The following is a 20,858-nucleotide window of genomic DNA, read 5'->3' on the forward strand; positions in this document are numbered from 1 at the left end:
CACTGCTTCTACACAATCATTCTACTATTTATCTTCTTTATCAACTTATTATCCCAGTTGTCATGGCTTGCTCTTCCAAAACTTTTCATCTTTCCTCAAACCTTTCATGTCTTCCCTTCTCTATCATAGTATCATAGCTAAGAATCTGGCCTCATATTTTACAGCGGAAAAAAATGAAGTTGTTTGCCATGAACTCTTTTTTTCCTTCTTTATTTTCTTTTTCTGTCAACAGATGCCTTTTGTCAGTTTATCCTCTCTTGCTGCAGCTGGACAATGGTTACCACGGCCAAAGAATTCATCACCCGTGGCCAGCTTTCTGGTGATAAATTTCTCCATATTTATGTAAGCTTATATTTAACAGGAAATACAGTCTGTTAATTATAATCAAAGACTACTGCATTTTCTACAATCCATCAAAACTTTTATTGAACTAGTATGATCTTTAGGGACTTATAGTTTCCTCCATGCCATAAGACATCAAGGCACATGTAGAGGGCCAGAACTCTGGAGAAATATACATGAAACAATGTGTTAACTCAGTGGAACTGTTGAAATGATGGTTCTCTCTCCCTTTCCTGAGAAGTCAGGGAGGGCATGATCACCTCCTTTTTGGTGTTTTTACCTCTCTTCCTGAGAAGTCAGGAAAGGTGTGACCACCTGTGTTCTAACAACAAAAGAAAACAGGACATGTAGAGGGCCTGACCTCTGGAGAAGTATACTTGAAACAAGGTGTTAACTCAATGGCATTGATGAGATGATGGTTCTCAGCCTTTATATACCTTAGTACAATTACATCATTACAGTATGTGTGAACTAGAGAACCATTATCTTCTCTATCTTATCTCTCCAGAGGTCAGGCCCTCTACACAAGTAAAACAAATATGCAATTCAGAAGGGGCATAAAAGACATAGAATGAAGGAAATGAATGTTGGAGTAGGGATGAAAAACACTAGGGAGAAGCATCTATTGAAAGTGAGGAATAGATGGAAAATGCTCCATTAGTTTCATGGATAGTTTAAAATAAAAATAAGGGAATGTCCCTAATGCATCATTAATTCTTCTGTTAAAGATTTTTGGAAAGACATTGCAAAATTGAACAGACTTTGACAAGATTAGAAAGCATGAAGACACTATGAATGACCCATATCTTTGTCATTATGGATACTAAGCAATTCTATATTTGACTATGAATAAAATATCCCTATTTTAAAAAAAACAACAAGGGGGCAGGTAGGTGGCGTAGTAGAGCGAGCACCAGCCCTGAATTCAAGAGGACCTGCGTTCAAATCTGATCTCAGACACTTAACACTTCCTAGATGTGTGATGCCGGGCAAGTCACTTAACCCCAATTGCTGCCTCAGCCAAAAAAAAAAAAAAAAAAGCAACAAGTACTTGGGAATAAAAACAGAATCTAAGATTTCTCAGGTGTAGGGAGCTCCCAGTAAGATAACTTCTATGCCAACATTCAAGAAAACAAACATATTCTCCGCAACTTATAGTTATAGTCATAGAAAGCTGCTTAGGATGCTGATCGTTAAATGACTTACTAGGAAATCACTGGCAGTATATTGGCAATTTCCCTGATTACAAAGTCAGTCCTCTGATTTCTATGGCACACTTGCTTCTCTCTTTTAGTTTTAATTATCCTAAATCCTTATCTTAGAATTAAATTCTCATGAATACAGAAAAACATGTGATCAAAAATTCATACAAATTATTTAAACTGCCTACAAAGGGAATTTCAACTTAGGAAATCATTTGTGTGACTACTAAAACTAAAGTAGTATATTTTAATAAGCTTTTATTGGTGTCTTTTGTTTTTCTACATCATTCAATCAATAAACATTTATTAAATACTTATATGCCAGACACTGTTAAATGCCGGGGAAACACAGAGTGTAAAAGAGAGTTCTTTATCATCAAGAAAGTTACAATCTAAAAGGGGAGACAACATGTAAATAAATGTATACAAAGCAAGCTATATAAAGGAAAGAAATAATTAACAAAGAGAAGACACTGAAATTAAGAGAAGTTGGGGAAAGTTTCCTATATAAAATGGAATTTCATATGGTATATAAAGGAAGGATTACCATTCAAAGTGGAGAAAAGAAAACATTCCAGTCATGGGGTATAGCCAGAAAAATGGCTGGATCCAAGAGATAGAAGTATCTTTTGTAAAACAGTCAAGAATCCAGTGCTACTGGACTGAAGAGTATGTATTAGGGAGTAAGTGTAAAGACTGGAAAAGTATGAAAGGGCTAGGTTATGAAGGGCTTTGAATGTCAAATAGAATATTTTGTATTTGATCCTGGAAAATGATTGGAGGTCCAGTTGAACTTGCTAAATATTTTCTAGGCTGAATTCACTTTTGTCTGAAATCATGACTACAAGTTCTAATTTTCTAGGGTCAGCTGAAAAATAATTTTTCTTCAACTTAGCACTTTAAAAGCTAGAAAATTAATTGAAACTGATAGAGATAAATGTAAAGTTTTACACTACTATCCTAAAATAACTCTGTACATATCACATTTTAAAATGGATTTTTAATAAAAATACTTTGTAAACCTTACAATACTACTAATATGGGAGTGATGATTTGTTTGGGGTTTTTTGGCTAATTAATTATTACTTCAACATATGCTTAGCAACTTTTATCATCCTCAACTATTTCTAGCTAAGTTCAGGTCAGCACACCACCAGAACAATGGCTGTCCATAACAAGGATATAAGGACAAGTATTTAAGATCCAAATACTTAAGTAGTATTAAAAGTATACATATGCATGTCACCTTATATCTTTATACCAGAGGTAAAGGTTAAAATATGGTTTAAAAATATAATGAATGATCTAAACAAGTCAAGAATAAATGAATTTAAGGGGCATGAAACATTTGAGAACAATAAAGAAATATTGAAAGTTTTCTTTTAAAAAAATACTAATAAGCTGAAGAACATCAGGAGAAAGCCAATCAGGACCACCATATGAGACTAGTTTGAAAGAACTGTGAATATTTACTGAAAAGAAGTAAAGGCTCAGAGGGGAAATGATAATTGTCTTCCAGCATATGGCAGGTTGTCATATAGAAGAAAGATTGTACTTTTCCTGTCAGCTCTTGAAGGCAAAATGAGGAATTAAAGGGTGGAAGATGCAAAAAAGGAACATTTAGACTTTAAGTCAGGAAAATTTCCTAACAAGAGCTATCCTAAAAGGCTGTCATAGGAGGTAGTTTCCTCCTTGAACAAGAGCTTTCAGCAGAAGCCAAAAAAATCTTGTTTGGGTATATTATGGTGGAAATTCTTTTTAAGGAAGGGCTTGAAATAAGATATTTTCCAAATCAGAAGTTCAATAAAACAATCACAGTACTTTCTATTTTCCTCATTTGTAACTACTACAGCTTCCCTCATGCCCATGCTCTAGAGTCCAATCAAACTGTTTTTTGTTTGGTCCAAGCTTATGCATTAAGATTCTATAATCATAGATTTAAAAGTAGGAGGAACCTCATCAGTGTCCTCTGCCCTGGGGGGCACTTCCCTTTAACTGGAGGGTATGGAGTTTATCCCAGAATCTCTGGTTAAGGAGAGTGTCTGGTCAGCAATCTCTTCATTTCCCATCTGGCTGAACTCTTCTGGACTTCTCCATCATACCCTGACACTGGATATCTCCCTCTCGTGTTTTTTTTTTTTCAGTTACTTTTTGTGTGCTGTTTTCCCTGTTAAAATTATAAGATTCTTGAGGGAGAAACTATGTCTTACTTAACAAAATGTTTGACATACAAAAGGCACTTAATAAATGTTCACTGATTGACTGTCCTGAGTCTGCTTTTTGTTCTTCATTGAAGAAAGGCTGATGCTGATAAAAGAACAGGAATCTATTAAAGTTTTGATGTCCAGCTTCTTCCCTTTCAATTTCTATATACTAACGTAGAGGCACTTGCCAGGAAGCTTATGGACAAATCTTATAAGGATCAATCACCTGGAAAACAGAAGAAACCTAATCACCTTGGTCCATTCAGTTATGTATCTAAAGGTATCTCAAAAAAGTTTTGGAAATCTTTCTCTATTCCTTCCTACTCTCTCCATTCCAACTTCTATAAGCTTTCTGCTATCTTAGACCCACTACTTCGATTTAGGATTGTTCTAAAAATGCTATTCCAAATCATGTCCAGGTCATGCCACCTGAACTCTAATATCCCCTTCTTCCAAAAATGGAAAATCAAACACTCACCTGCTGGTGTGCCCTGGGCTCTGATTGATGATTTTTAATTTTATTTTTTCTAATCCTAGACTCATCACACATGGTCTGAAGATATCCAAAAACAGTGTAGTGTAGTGAGTCTAGGATTGGGTAAAATAAAAAGATCATTCATTCAATAATACTAAGAGAAAGAAACTAAAGGCAAAAAATAAAAAATAAAAAAAGAGATAAAATTAGCCTTTAATACTAATATGTTAATTTAGTTAGAGAGTCAACAAGAGAAGCCAAGGAAGAAAGTTAATAACTTCAGGGAACTAGTAGTATATGAATAAAAATCACAAAAATTAATTTTTTTTTTTTTGGGCAACAGAGCAAGTAGGTGGCACAGTGGATAGAAAACCAGGTTTGAAGTCAGAAACTCGTCTTCTGAGTTCAAATCTGACCACAGACACTTATTATCTGTGTGACCCTAGACAAGTCATTTAATTGTTTCCTGTTTTCTCATCTGAAAATGAGTTAGAAAAGGAAATGGCAAAACCTTTCCAGTAACTCTGCCAGGAAAAACTCAAAGGATGATTAAAAGTTGGATATGACTAAAAACTATTAAATAACAAATACAGGAATAGCAAAATATATGAGGAAAAAAATAGTAAAATCCTATTAAAATCTACCAAATATATAAAATAGATGGATATCAATTTATCAAACATACTCTTAGAAATCATAAATATAATCAATTAATCAAATAAATATTTATTAGGTATGAAAAAACAAAGAAACAATCAAAAATCCCTTCCTTTTAAGAGCTGACATACTAATGACAGAAACAATATGTAAACAATTAAAGTATATATGATGAAAAAAACTTTTTGGAAAATTACTAGAAATTGGGTAGATCAGGAAAGAACTCTCATAGATTTTGAAGACTGAACTGAGACTTGAAGGAAAATGGGATTTCTAAGTGAGAGAGGAGAAGCAACAATACATTCCAAGAAGGACAACCAATCAGTGCAAAGGCACAAAGACAGTCTATAAGTAATTATCATAAAAGAATTTTTCTTGTTTGGCTATTACTGCCATTTACTTAAAATCAGGTCACATAATTAGGTGCAGAATGTAGCTGAGACCTTAGTTCTGGTGATCAACTGGTTTAATGATAAGAGAATTTCTGGCTCAGCTTTATTATATCTATTTATTTCAGATTAACATATCAAGTAAATAGTTGATGTGATTGATTATTCTACAATAATATCTACAATAATATCAATTCTACAGTAATATCCCCAATGTTTACTGACCAGTTTATCATTTTACCTTATGTAGATCTTCCTTCTGCTACATGTTCACCATTGTTTAAATTCTGCCCCTTTTTTTCCTGCCTTTTATAAATTTCCATTATATCTATCTTACCTATGCTATTCAAGGCCCACTAGTTTTTGTATACAACAGGTCTACTCTCTGATCATATAAAAATTGGTTTTTAAAATATTTGAGTGTTGATAAGTTTGATTGACAGTGGTATCTCTCTATGAAGACTCTAATAATTTCTGTATTAATGAATGAACCAACATTTATCTAGTACTTACTTTGTACCAACCAATGTATCAGAACAATGACAAATTTAAACTAGTAGGTCTGAAGAATAATAACATAGAATAGGGTTAGACAGGCAGGGTGGAGTAAGACTGTGAAGGGTTTTAATATCAAAAGGAATTTGTATTTGACTGTAGAGGTAACAGATAGATCTTTGAATTTATTGAGTAGGGGAGTGAAATATTCAGACTTGTGCTTTGGAATAGTTGGAATGAAACAAAGTGAAAGGAATGTGATGAGGGAGGAAAAAAACTAACTTAGTTTTGTCCTGTATCAGAGACTAGAGCTATGGACAGACAAAAGCACACTAATATAAACAAAAGTGATGAGACTCTCAATAACTGGATGTCACTGGCAGAGGGAAACTGGAGCACTGATGGAATTATTCTCTTGGGCAGACAGGAAAAGACTGACAGATATCAATTTGGCTTCGTGGATCCATCCTCTGTAGAGGTCATCCCGTCAGAAATCAAAATTATGTTAAACCTTTGAGGTCCACCCCCTGTGGAGGTTGCTGTGTCCTGTTAGAAATCCCAGTCATGTTCAATTGCCCCTATAATCCTGCTTATGACCCACGTCATCTTTGCAAAACCCTTTTGGGTCAGTCCAGCATGACACTCTGCCTAGTGCTATCTTTCTTTTTATCCTACCCCTATGTCACACGGGGTCTCTCCTCTCACCCTGCACCATGCTTCATGGTATCTTTTTCCTTATAGTTAACTAACTCATTTAGGGTACTGCCAGCTAAGAACATGATCCAACCCCCATCAGGTGTTTCCTTTTCCCTCCCAAAGTTATTTCCAGCTAATTGTGAATTCCACTAGGGAACTTGTCTTTTCCCTCATTATTATTTTTTTCCCCCTCATTATTTTTTAAAACCCTTTTTCAAAGGTATGTGCTCTCCCAACTCTATTTCATATTTATCACTCCCTTCATTTTATCTCTTCATTTTGTCTGTAACCTCTTCTCCTACATAAACCTACCTTTTGCCAAAGAGAATGGCCACTGTGAATTCTTCATGACCAAACCCCAACATCTGGTGCTCTCCTAAATGACATCATCTGGTACCTGCAAACCACATCATTTGCTACACCAACCACAAGAAAGTGAAGTAAGCAAAACCAGGAAAACAACATATACAAAGATCACAAAAATGTAAATAACAACAACAGTAAAAACCCTGAATATGATAATTATATTGATCAACTTGGTCCTAAAGACTGAATGAAAAAGCATTAATTAAATGGAAATCATGTGCAAAGCACATGGATACAAATAGAAAAGCAACACAGTCACAGATTCCAAACATTACATTAAGAGGAGAATCACTAAAAAAAAGAACCTGGATATCATATTTCAAGAAAACTGACCAGACCTATTAGAACAAGAGGACAAAGGGAAAATAAAAAGAATTTGCTAGTCCTCTCCTGAAAGAAACCCCAAATGAATACTGCCTGGGACGTCATAGTCAAAATCCAAAGTGCTTAGGTTAGAGAAAAAAATTATACAGATTATAAAAAAGAATTCAAGTACCAAGCAACCCAAGCCAGGATTATGCAAGATTTAACACTACTAGTATAAAGCAGTGCAGAATATATGATATGATATTCAAAAAGACAAAAAATAGATGCTTATAAAAAATAACAAAAATCCTATGGGGGAAAGAAAACTTCCAAACATTTCTTATGAAAAGATCAGATGAATAAAAATGTGGAAATACAAACACAGGAGTCAAGATAAATACAATGAGATAAATGTAAACAAATAATCAAAGGGACTACACAGAGATGAAATGTTTATATTCTAATGGGGGAGGAGATACATGATTTTCTGTAATCAGGGGTCATAGAGGGTGCTAAACAATAATAATAACAATAATAAAGTTGATGATAATGATAAGAATGTTAACATATTTATAAAGTGATTTAAGGCTTATGTACATATCTCATTTGATCCTCACAATAACCTTGTGAAGTAGGTGCTATTTTAGAGCTATTTTACAGATGCACAAGTTGAGGCACAAAGAAGTTGACTTGTTCCAAATCACATAGCTAGATAAGATCTGAAGCAGAATTCATACTCATCTTCCATATTTCAAGCCCTGTATTCTATCCATTATGCCATTGAAAGAAATATACCAAGATGAAGCATCTATATTTGAATAGAAAGAACAGAAACATCCCCCCTGTTATTCAGGATAATAAAAGGACTTAAATTGGAGAGAGGGGCTGAAAGTGATTTTGATGATGATGAGACAGACAGAGAGGGAGGAAAAAGAAGGAGAGGAAAAGGGGAGGGGGGAGAGAGGGAGGGAAGGAGGAAGAAGGAGAAAGAGAAAGAGAGAGAAAGAGATTGAGATTCACAAACTTATGTTTAGGCAGGTTACACTGGGACTAAGGCTGATATAAAAATAATCTGTTGGTAATCCTCTTGATGGGGAGAAAGGGATCCTCTAAGGAAGTAAGAGAAAGAAGTAATTATCCTTCCTCATGTCAGAGACACAAGTATGGATCTATACAAATGAGGACAGAAGAGATAGAGTGTTATTTGAAACTGTCTTCTGAATTTGTCAAAGCAGGAAAGAACACACACACACACACACACGCAGAGATGTATAAATATATTCAATTCAATAAGGAAAGAGGAGAGGAAAAGGAAGATAAAATAAGAGCAAGGATTAGTCATAGGCAAAATTATCCTCTGACAGTACTAACTTGAACATTTGTAGATACTATAGGTCGTCTGACTCTATCATAAGTTTAAAAGATATACTACAATAATAAGAAAAACAAAAACATATTAAATGACAGGAGGCATAAAATATCTACCCTAAATACAAAAGGTGAAATTGAATTTGAACATTGCTCAAAACCTCTCAGCAAAGATACTAATAATAATTGGGTTTTTAAAATTTTTTTATTATTATAGCTTTTTATTTACAAGATATATACATAGGTAATTTTTCAGCATTGACAGTTGCAAATCCTTTTGTTCCAATTTTTTCCCTCCTTCCCCTCAACCCCTTTCCCCAGATGGCAGGTTGACCAATACATGTTAAATATGTTAAGGTACAAGTTAAATACAATATATGTATACATGTCCAAACATACTAATAATAATTGTAAAATACATGAGAATGGTGATATCGTTATGTTATATACATAATAATATTTAAAACTTAGAAAAAAGAATACAATTTTAGGTAGAGAGAGGATTGAGAGCTACAAGGAAACATAATTTAGTATAATCCCTTCATTTTAAAGATAAGAAAATGAGGTCCAGAAAAGCAATTTATCCAAAGTCTAGAATTAACAGCAATTAAGACTAGAATCTCAGTCTAGCACTCTTCCTGTGATACCATGGCAATTTAAGAAAATAGTTAAAATGAATTGTAATTTTAAAGAATTCAATAATTGGAAACTTTGAATTTTTAGAGATGATAACCATTCTTCAAGAAATAGAAATATAACTAGTTTTACTTAGTGGCTGACAAGACCTTAAATGAATGATTGTTTGGTTTCTTTATTTGAAGGGAAAGGTTATGACTTAAAGTTAAGTGATATCTATACAGTTATCCTATTGAGTTTTTCAGAAAATTGAAAAACATATCTCATCTTTAAGAGATATTGTTATTTACTATTAAGACAGGGATAAGTTTTTAAGAGTCTATTCAACCTAATTCCCATCACTGTTAATAGCAATTTGGAATTCTGTTGATCTACTGCAAAGGTAAAAACCTACCCCTGGAGGGAACAGCTGTGAGTAGGTGAAAAAAGCTTCAAATAACAAGCTAAGAAATTCAGTAGGCACTATTATTATCTCCTGTTTACACTGTCATTTTTCCTATCAGTAGGAGATTATTTATACAGACCCCACCCATGAACTTCTTGTTTATCTTATTTTAGAAATCCTGAGTGTCTATAAAAATAAGCCACTATGTTTCTTTCTAGAGCAGGCATGATATTAGAATTTTGTACCTTAACTTTGTATTTTTTTTTTTTTTAATTTCTGCTACTTAACACTTTCTTTTGCACTCAACCACTAGCTGGCTTTCAGTTTAATCTATAAAGCTGATTTTATTTTATTGTTTCATATCTTACCATTATTGATTTTAAAGTAAACCACAGCAGAAGAACTATCTCTGACCACTATTCCTAAGGTTCCAAATCTAAGATTCATAAGGTTTAGAGCTAGAAGAATCCACACATAGATAAGAAAATTGAGGATCTGAGAGTTTTAATGATCGAATGATCACCATCTACATAGGAATATTCTACATAGGAACCCAGATCTGTTCTTTCCAAATCCAAGGCTTAACTGGTTGATTCCTTTATTGGCATATTTGTACAAGTAGATAGATGCTCCTATTAAAAATGATTGCAGCACATGATATCTATTTGTTCAGAGAGGATAAAATTTGCATATCCACATTGACCAAACACAACCAAAAATAGAATTGGTTGCCTCTTCTTTGCTGTCTGTGACAAATGTGTTTGAAATTGACTACTTTAAGCTGTAAAATTTTTCATAAGAAATCTAAAATCAGGTGGAATTAAATATGCTAATATGAAGCTGATTCAGAATACAATATAACAAAATCAAACTAGTGACATCAGGAGGACAATGAAGGCAAAAAATCTAACACTAATCTATTAAGACAAGAGAAATGGATGGATTTAGTTGCTGGGTAGAAACAATAATAATGTAGTATATATATTCAGCTGCCAAAGAAAAACTTTTAGCTCCTGAAAAAAGTATATAGGTACATCTTTACATTTCTTAATTTGGATTATAAAATCTGCACCAATCTTAAGGCTATGAAACCATGGATATATAACACTGGGAAGGAAAAAATGGCAGGACTTGGTGACAAACTGTTCAGAGGTTGAAAAGAGACAATTCAAAAGACATTTCCAACAGACTTAGTCTGGGAGACTAAAGTGATCATGGACAGAAATGTGATCTTTATAAAAAGAAGCTGTTTTGGGGATTGGAGAGAAGAGGGAGAGAATATTAGGTTCTATTTGAAGCAATGGGAATTTGAGATAATAATCAGAGTTTAATGTCCAGAACTGAAATTCAAGGGAAAGGTCAATCTTTTGTCTTGACATACTCTCCAATCCATTAAATAGTTCATACACTATCCAGGGACAGAATTTTATTTCCAATTAGTAGATAAGAAGAAGCTAGAATAGAGGGGGCAGGGGAAGGGGGGGAGGTTACTAACATGAAGAGAAATTGAAAGAGAAAGGAAAATAAATGTTTTAGAAGTATAAGTAAATCAATAGGATCAAAGGCCATGTTGATAGACCTATGATGTCCATCACTAGATAGAAAACCAGGAAATAATCTTGAATCAAAAGTGAGTAATAGAGGAACAGGAAATAGTGAGAGTAATAAAACAAGCTCTTTTTTGGTTTTAGGCTATGGTTTTAGGAAGGAACATAGAAGTCATAACAGAATGCTTCTTCCATATATGCATTTAATATGATACTGAAGGCCAAAAGACCTGTAAAATGTTTAGTATTATCAAGAAATATAACAGCAACATAGGGCAAATATCCTGCTGCTGAAGAAAACTATAGTGCATTTAAAAAATCTCAAACAATTCTATTAAATACAAGTCAAAAGATAGTAAAGCATGAAAGAAAACAAAATGTTTCAGGAGAATAGGGAATTATTATACGCAAACAGGCTAACACAATGAGTTAGAACACGATTAAAAGTTATAAAATTATGAAAGGTATTCTGAAGTTAAACACAGCTAACTTAAGTTTACTAAATCTAAAAAGACAACAATTTAAAAAGATACTACAAGTTTGAAAGTGATCACTTGAGGACAAATAAAATATTACATCACATGGCAGATCATGAAACATTCCTCAGAAACAAACAAAAAAAAAGTGTTTTCTATAGCCTTAGAAAAAATAAAAGATACAATCTATGTTAATTATGGAGGAAAGAACGTTCAGGCAGAGGAAAATCAAGGGTCAATCTTGTAATTAGAACAACCTAGCTTCTAGTCCAATTTCTGCTAGATGCTGGCTACCTTGGCAAATCACTTAATTTCTTAGTGTCCCAGGCAACAGTTCCAGACTACAAATTGCAGAACAACTGTAAATATCAACAATCTCATAGGTAAAGGCCCATATTCCCCTAAAGATGATGGGTTTCCATTTTATAAGTTGTCTGTATTTATGTATGAATGTATTCTTTCACACTTTTAAGCATCATTTGCATTAAATTTGACTGGATCAACTCCAAAAACTACTATGCTAGAAATCCAAGAGAATCTAAGCATTTCTCTATGAAAGCACAGTATTTTAGTATGGAAAGAAAGTGAAAGCATGTGAAAAAAAGGCTTAACCCTTATGTACTTTAATATAAGACCTCGTGGTATACCAAGGAATAGTGTTAGTTCAAAATGCCTTTTCAGACTAAGTCAATATAATAATATTATACTGAGATTTAAAACCACATATGGTCATTTTTTTTCTCCTAATAACTTGGAAGATGTTCCAGAATGCCTCCAAGTTTGGGACTACAATCCAAATAACAAAAAGTAAAATCTTGTCATCCACGTGAATCCTACATGCTGAACAAAGAGCTTTAGATATTTTACTTCATTCCTAAAGATAAAAGCAGCAAAATCCTCTGAAATATTTGATTAAAAAGACTGAGCACAGGCTACTATAGTAATTAACAGTAATAACAGAGAAACATACAGTGGGAAGAATGCCTAGAAAACTAATGAATTATCCATCTCTTGACATGTCTATTCTTGAGGTAACTATAATTATAAGTTCATGCTCTGAACAAAGGTATAAGGCTTTTTGATATGAAGTTCAAGATCTGCAAAATCCAAACAGTTTAATGTTTCATGGTAGTTTCATTAAGTAAAGCACAATATTTAATTTTCATTAATTTAGAATCAAGTAAGTGAATACTGGTACTTGTGCATACATTGTTGATTTTGGAACATGGAATGCTAAAAGATCCAATTGGTTTGATGGCAATCGGTTATAGTCTTGCATGTAACTAGAAGGCTTTATGGCTCATTTCAATTCTCTCAGCATAGTGCATTTCAAGGGTAACAACTCTATATAAAGTAATCAAAATTCAGACAGACATAAAATATATAAATAAAAAGGAAGAAAGAAATGGGGAAAAAAACAACCAAAAGATAATATAATATTCAAATATTTAAGAACTTCATAGAAATGTATTTGGAATCTACATTTAAGAAACTAAAATAATGAACTAGTTATGATAAGGATACTTGTAATCTTTTCTACTAAAGAGTAGGCTAGGGGATCACTTGAGTATGGGAATTCCGGACTTTAGCAGGGCTAACACTACTAAGTCTAATACCAATATGAAGAATATTCGGGAGCAGGGTCCACCAAGCTGACTAAGCAGGAACTAGTCTTAATCATGTTTAAAATGAATAGGTCAAAGCTTCCTTGACAATCAGTAATAGCATGGGACTGGTGAATTAACAAACAAACAAAAAAAACAAATAAATAAAAAGGGAGAGGACATAAAAGCACAAAAGGCAATGATTGTAATGACACTGACCTCAATATTTGAACAAATGTACTAAAAAGGGTTCACAGACAGGAACATGGTAAAGCCAAAAAACATACCTCCTTTCCTTGCACATCAGATTCACAAATTTAAGGGCAAATGGATTATAAGAACTCCTAAATTATGAGGATTGATGTAAATGGATATAAAAAAATGAAAGCATAATTTATGACATGAATCTCTAGTCAAACCACTAATAATGGTTAAAAAAAAAAAACCTAAAGGAACAAGTTTGATTATAGAAAATAATCTGTGATTATTACTTTGTTAAAACAACAAAACCAAATAAAAAACACTAATATAAGCCAAAAGGGAGGAAAAAAAAAAGACAAAGTTCTATGATGTTTAAAAAAGGAATACATTATCAGGCCTAAGTTGACAGATCTGCACTGCAATGCAGAAATATAAGCCAGAATCAAACATCTGCACCAACCCACTGAGACTAGACAAGATTCCAATATAAAGAACCACTTCAGTTCTTACCTGTTACCTGTGCAACAACTGCTTGGGAAATCCTCCGATTGGCAAGAAAAGCTTTGATTTCCTCTTTTATCACACTACTGTCCCGCCTAAAAAAAAGAAAAAAGAAAAAAAAGACCAACACATGTTTAAGTTAAAAATAGTAATCTGAGCTAAGAATGGTAAAGATAGGAAATGGAGACTAAATAGAGAAGAATAAAACAGAAAGACGAGAAGGGAGAATAGACCAAACCCATAGGAGAATATAAAATTAAATCTTAGAAATACATCACATTTTCAAGTTCAAAAACATATCATCTTACCTAATTCATAGTGTGTTATCCACAAAGTTTCACTTCAAAGAGTGAGGAGGTGAAAATCAAAAGATTTAGGGCAGAAAGGATGTCAGAAATCGTTTAAGCCAGAGATCCTTAACTGTTTTTGGCCATGCACCTTTATGGCAGTATAACTGACACTTACAGACTACTGCTCAGAATAATAATTCTAAATGCATAAAATAAAATATCCAAGACTACAAAGGAAACCAATTATATTGAATTACATTTACCAAAATATTAAAAAATAAATGAACAGATCACAGGTTAAAAACTCTTGATCTAGTCCAATTTTACTTTGGTAAAATTGAAGAAACTGACAAATAGAGAAATTTAGTGACTTGTCCATGCCAGTAAGCCTCAGAAGCAGGATTTGATTTGGCTCTATGGCCAGCATTCAGAATTGGAGTTTACATATTTGGCTTTTTCTTCATTATCATCTATTCAACTATCATCTAGAGGTTCCCTCCCCGCACACATATTCTCAATGAAATTGTGAAATTACATTTAAATGCACCTTCCTTCATTTTAATGAAGTTATTGATGACATGACTGAATAAAAATAACTTTTTATACATTTAAAAAACTTAAAATCTCAAGTTGGATTATGTATAAAGGAAATAAAAAATGTCTATGAACTATACAACCTTGATATAATGTAAATACAAACAAATGCTAAAGAAATAAAGATTGTATTAATTTAATTAAATGGTCAGAGCTCAATGATAAGATGATGAACTAGGGACAGTTTTAAATTATATAATGAAACAACAGTTTGATTTAAGTTGTTTAAAAAGCCAACAAATACACCATATTCCACAGAAGCATGGACTATATATCTAGAGCCATTAGGACCATTTCCATTAATTCTTTTTTTCCCCCCTAAGGCAATTGGGGTTGTGACTTGCCCAGGGTCAGACAGGTAGGAAGTATTAAGTGTCTGAGGTCAAATTTGAACTCAGGACCTCTTGACTTCAGGGCTAGTGCTCTATCCACTGTGCCACCTAGCAGCCCTTCATTAATTCTTAAAAGAGAAAAAAATGTAGCCAATGAAAATCAATACTAAGTCAATATAAAAAGGACTTCCAATCATTTCTTTTAAAAAAGCTACTCATTTGTCTAAGGGATAACTAGAAGGAGAGGAATGGAGATGTTTCTGAATGTAGTGGAAAGTATGTACCCGACTTCTATCTTCTCCTCACAAATATTTACTAAGCTCCTTTCATGGCTGGCCAATGTGCTAGGAGTTTCCAAGAATATTACTACTACAATTATTGTCAGTGCTGTTGTTACTACAACTACCCTCTCTCCCCGCCCCATCACCAACCACCACCACAACTAAGAGCTCTCATTTATATAATGCCTTAAAGTTTGCCAAGTTTTTTGCAAATATTATCTCATTTTATTTTCATAACAACCCTGGAAGGCAGATACTATTATTATCAAGTGACTTGCTCATTTCACAGAGCTAAATATTAGAAGACAAGTTTGAATTCTGGTGTTCCTGTCCCTAGGTCCAGCAAATAAATTAGCTGCCCTAGGAAAAAACTTATATTCTGATGAGAGAGATAAAGTTAACATATATTTTGATTTATTCATTATGTATATGCAGATAATCAACACACATTCATATTTATAAACATATGTATAAATACCAAATAAATATAAAGAAGATAATTACCCAGCTAGAGACCCAAACTACACACTATAGAAGAAGCATGGATATGTTTTGCCTTTGAAGTAAGTTTTGAGATATAAAGGGTGGTACCAACTTACTGGCTGAAAACTACCAATATGGGAAACTATAGGAAAAATTCAAGAATGAATTTTCTATTAATATTTAAAGTTTATCATGTTGATCTGGCTATAGTATATTTCACTTTTGTTTAAAAATCAAATGACTGACAGTTAAAAACTCAAAAGTATATAAATGACAGTATGTTTTAGGAAAAAAATCCAGAATGTATGAGGTTATGAAAGTTAAATAATTTGAATGTCTGCTGAATAACTAATAAAATATGGTAAAGGATCTTTCAAATATCTATAAATTAGTATAGCTGCTAAAATAGAGATGAATTCACATGTATCTATGTCTAAGTTTTAAGGTAACTAAAAGCAAGTAAATCATCTTTGTTTTCTAACACAGCTGCAAGATAACCACCAACTACTGCTCTGCAATATTTAACATGTATGCAGTTTAAATTTTTTGAATATCTATATCTACATAGCTTTGAGTTATGAAGAATACAGAGTGGGGTAATATCAAAAAATGTATTTTGCAAAGGGGAAAATGAGCCAATTTAATCTTTCTAACTTATTTAAATCAGTCTGCTTTAAACAAAATCCATCCTGACATCAAAACATAAAGAAAAGGCAACTCTCAATAATTCAAGGGTAAAATATCCAGTCTGTGAATTATTCATAGCTTTGCAGTATGATGATGTTATCAATGCCTGCAGGAGTAGAAACAGCAAGAGCAGGGAAGGAATTCCCAAAGATTGTAAGGCAATAGCAGTCAAAGATCTGCTAAGATTAAATTTCTAGAAAGCTAGGGGTTGGTGAACTACTTTTTACATGACTCCTGCTCTCCCTCTAATAATTGATGAAAATGATTTTCTTCTAGATGAATGTAAATGGCTGGGTAGTGAGCTAAAATGGAGTCTTAATGGTTAATGGTTAAAGTTCTCTCTAAACTCTTTTCCATTTTTCTGTGCAGTTAACATTTTTGGTTTAACCCTCAAATTATAATTATTCCCATTCCAATCTGGTTCTCCCTGTCATCTCACACTTAACAACCTCCACTTATTCTATTGTGATTTGACCCCCTAAACCTATTTCTTTTATCCAGTTTTCTTAACTGAAACCTGGCCCTTCCCTGAAGGGACTACCTTTCCTATTCTCTAGTCAAACTTCCCCACTAATCTCTTCCTCAATTGTATCCAAATCTCCAAATGAGGAGGGGGAAGAATAAAATTTTACAACTATTGTTAACATTCCCATACTCTGTAGATATTTGAAGGAAATGGCACAGATTCAGGGCTAGATTATTTAATCCAAAATCTTTGATTTTACAGGTGAATAAACTCAGGCTCAAGGAGGTTAGGTGATATGGCCATAAACTCCAGGATAATGTGGTTCATCCCACATTCTTAGCAATATTTCACACAATTTCCCAAAAAAGATCTTACACCCCACCTAAATTTTTCTACCCACAATTCCCAGAAAATATCTGAACCTTTCCTGTCTCTTACACCATGCCATTTCTAGGCCTAGAATGCATATAACCTCTTTGAAGGAAGTGACAGCCACATTTGTTGGGTTTTGTATCCTAGCACAAAGGAGATATGTAATACTTAAAAACTAAATCAAATCCTCATCTTATCCCTTATATATCTAAGTTTATCTTATGCATTCATTATTCAGAATTCAGATAAAAGACTACTTCCTGGTCTACATCCATGCCATATCTTTCATTGTGGCCATCACCTCACCTCTTCTCTGGGACCTATTCCCTGCACTCTGTTTAGATAGGAGAGCTTTTGCTTTATCTTGCCTAAGCCCAAGCCCCCTCCATGACTTCCACCTGGTTCTACCTCCATGCCAGGAGTGCTTATATCTGTGTTTATCATAAATGTAAAAATTTACTTTCATAACATCTCTTCCATACAACTCTCCTCTCCTCTAAAATTGCCATCTCTCAGCTGGGTTTTTATCACCTCACATCTGGACTCTGGCAAGAACTTACTGGCTGGTCTTCCTTCCTCAAGTTTTCCCACTCTCTCTATTTTCTGCTCAGCTATGTCAAAGTGATCTTCCTAAAGTCCTGACCATGTCCCACCCTCACACTCTAAATTCCAGTGACTCCCTATTATCTCCAGGAACAATTATAAAGTCTTCTTTTTATAACCTGTCCTTTCAATAATCTTTGCAGTCTTCCTACATCTTATTACCCATTACTGCAGAGCTCTCCAAGCCTCAGTTTCATCAACTATAATATATATATTACTGTGTTTGCTTCTTCTAAAATCCTGTTTTCAAACTGCTAACATACAATACACTATTTTTAATTAAAAATGAATTGCTGTGACAAATTAAAAACTACTCTATTTGGGTTATGATGTGAGCTAGAAGATATGCAGAATCAACTCATCATTTCAACTGACACCTGTCTGATTCATGATAAAAACTTCCTGACCTTTCTGTGGAAAAAAAATCACTTCTGATCCCAAATCAATTAAGAGCAATAAATCAGGATTTGTAAAAAAGGCCTGAATTTACAAAATTCAATCTAAAATTCAATCTGATAAAACAAAGGTAACCCAGTCTTATATTTGATTAAAGAGAATGAGTGATGTGCCTATGATACTAATGAGAGCTCACATTTATATGATGCTTGCAAAGGGTTTCCCAAATATTATCTTATTTTTTCTTCAACCACACTGGGAGGTAAGTCTCTTTATCATGAATCACATCAGATGAGAAAAATAGACAGACAGTAATAAGTGATTTGCCTACGATCACAAAACTAATTAGTGTCCAGTCACAATTGGATTTGAACTCTGGTCTCCTTAACTCCAGTGTTTAGTCCTCCTTCCATTGCTCTTTTCTAGTACATAGGATATCAGTCCCTTGTCTAGAAAGCATCAATGGGTTTTCTACCTCTGCTTGAATATGTATAATCAAAGGTCATGGGATAACCAATTCCATTTGCAGAAAGCTAATTGTTAGGAAATTACTTCTTTTATTGAAAGCTGCCTTCTTCAAATTTCCACTCATGAAGAGAAAGAGCTTTAAAAATGATTATAAAAGTACAACATAAAAATGGCCAGCATTACAAAACTAGGAGGGATTTATATATATCTCAGGTCTCTAAATTTATTCCAGTATTTTTCTACTAGACCACAATGTCTCTCTATAACTAATTACTGTTTAACACACAAATAATGTAATTTCCTATACAAAAAGACATTTTCCCCTTACGATATAAAACACTGCAGGGATTGCAAGTAAAAATCCTGAAAGATAATCTTTTAATTTTGTCTAAAAGAACAAAAAAAAAAAAAAAAAAGAGAGAGAGAAATATTTATAAAGTATATTTTTCCTTCTTTTTCACTCTCCAATCTGCTACAGTAATAGTATTTAGATCTGCCACAATAGTAGTATTTAGGTCCCATTTTTTCAATACCAAAATCTTTGAAATCTGACTTCTGATCATTTGATTAAAAATTATTTTTTTAAATGTTAACTCAACCTATTGTCAAATAAAAAACTGCCTTTTGTTTACATTCACATTCACATTTTCTTAGGCACCTAAACTCCCACAGAACTGTGTTTGACTCTTTTTTTAGCCCCACATGCAATCAAGTCCTTTTGAGTCTATTTCTGAAAGGTCTTGAATTTTGTTCTCCTTAACTATTCTCACTGTTATTATCCAGGTTTAGGACCCTTTCTTGCTTGTGACACTATAATAAATACCAATTAAATCTTCTCTGCACTTTCAATCTCAACATACACACACACTTCCCAATCATCCTATACATTCGTACAATATTCAATTCAATTCAAAAACTTCTTACTAAATATCCCTTTTGGGCCAAGAATTTGATTTTACTAATGCAAAATCCTGGTTATGTTAAGACATTCCCTTTGCACAAAATAATCTCCTCCAGTATCCAGCAATTGGAATAATTTTACTTTAGTAATTAAAGGATAAATCACTATCTAAAATCTGAGGTATTATTTACTCATCTTCAAAGATAAGTTACACAATTCTAAAAGTAATATGTTAAGACGCAATGTCATTTACAAAGAATTTTATGGAAGCTCTTAAAACAATTATCAATATAAGGTAAAGTTATCATCTTGACTAACCTCATTAATTCCTCCACTTTATCATCTACATCTAGGTCCTCTTCTGAGGCTTCAAAACTGTATGATCTCTGACCCATGCTGTTTGCATGATAACGAGTAGGAGACATCTTTCCATTTGAAGTGGACAACCTTTCATTACTTTCCCTCCCATTTTGATTGGTAGTACAAGGTTGTGGGGAAGTATCATAACTGTTGCTGGGTGATGGGGACATTCCTGAATGCTGGGTCTGTGTGGAAGCAGTAGCTGTAGAGGAAGATGCTGGGACATTGTTGGTACTATTTCCATAGGAACCACCTCCATAGCTGGGCCTTCTCCCAAATTTGTCATTATGCTCTTGATCAAGACGATCCAAAGTTTCCAAAGCATGGAGAATTTCATGTTTGGTCATTCCAGTACGTCGAAGGCGCTGAAGCAGGTCTATTTGCTCTATAGTAAATCTGGGTTCATCTGTGTAGTGAGACATGGTTTCCAGCAAACTAAAGAAAAAGTAATAAATAAAAAAATTTTTTGTTAAGCTACTAGTCACACAGTATAACAAAGGATGCTTTAAAAAGGTGGAATACATTTTCATATAAAATTATATTTAGTTTAAAAGTCTCTAAAATTCTTTCATATAGTAAATCAAGAATATTAGAGCTTGACATGGTTGAAAATAAAACATAATGCAGTGTTAACTTTTGTTATTTTCTCCAATTTTAATATATTAATAAAAAAATTCAAGTATAAAAACAAGCTTATAAACATCTCAAATGAAAGCAATTTTAAACTTCCCAGAGAATGATTTTATGCCTCAGAGACCTTTTTCAACTTTTAATT

The 20,858-nt window shown here is 33.4% G+C and overlaps 1 protein-coding gene across 2 annotated transcripts in view; it reads right to left on the minus strand.

Annotated features, from left to right (window-relative positions):
• HMBOX1 (homeobox containing 1) overlaps nt 1–20,858 on the minus strand; it is a 250,258-nt gene that overhangs the window by 112,723 nt on the left and 116,677 nt on the right. For both annotated transcript variants that reach the window (XM_051975742.1, XM_051975741.1), the window contains exons 3-4: nt 20,042–20,518; nt 13,860–13,945 (exon numbers count right to left, since the gene is read on the minus strand). In XM_051975742.1, coding sequence (XP_051831702.1) covers nt 13,860–13,945; nt 20,042–20,518 — 563 coding nt within the window. The remainder of the gene's footprint in view (nt 1–13,859; nt 13,946–20,041; nt 20,519–20,858) is intronic.

Source organism: Antechinus flavipes, chromosome 2 (assembly GCF_016432865.1).
Source record: "Antechinus flavipes isolate AdamAnt ecotype Samford, QLD, Australia chromosome 2, AdamAnt_v2, whole genome shotgun sequence".
Lineage (NCBI taxonomy): Eukaryota > Metazoa > Chordata > Mammalia > Dasyuromorphia > Dasyuridae > Antechinus > Antechinus flavipes.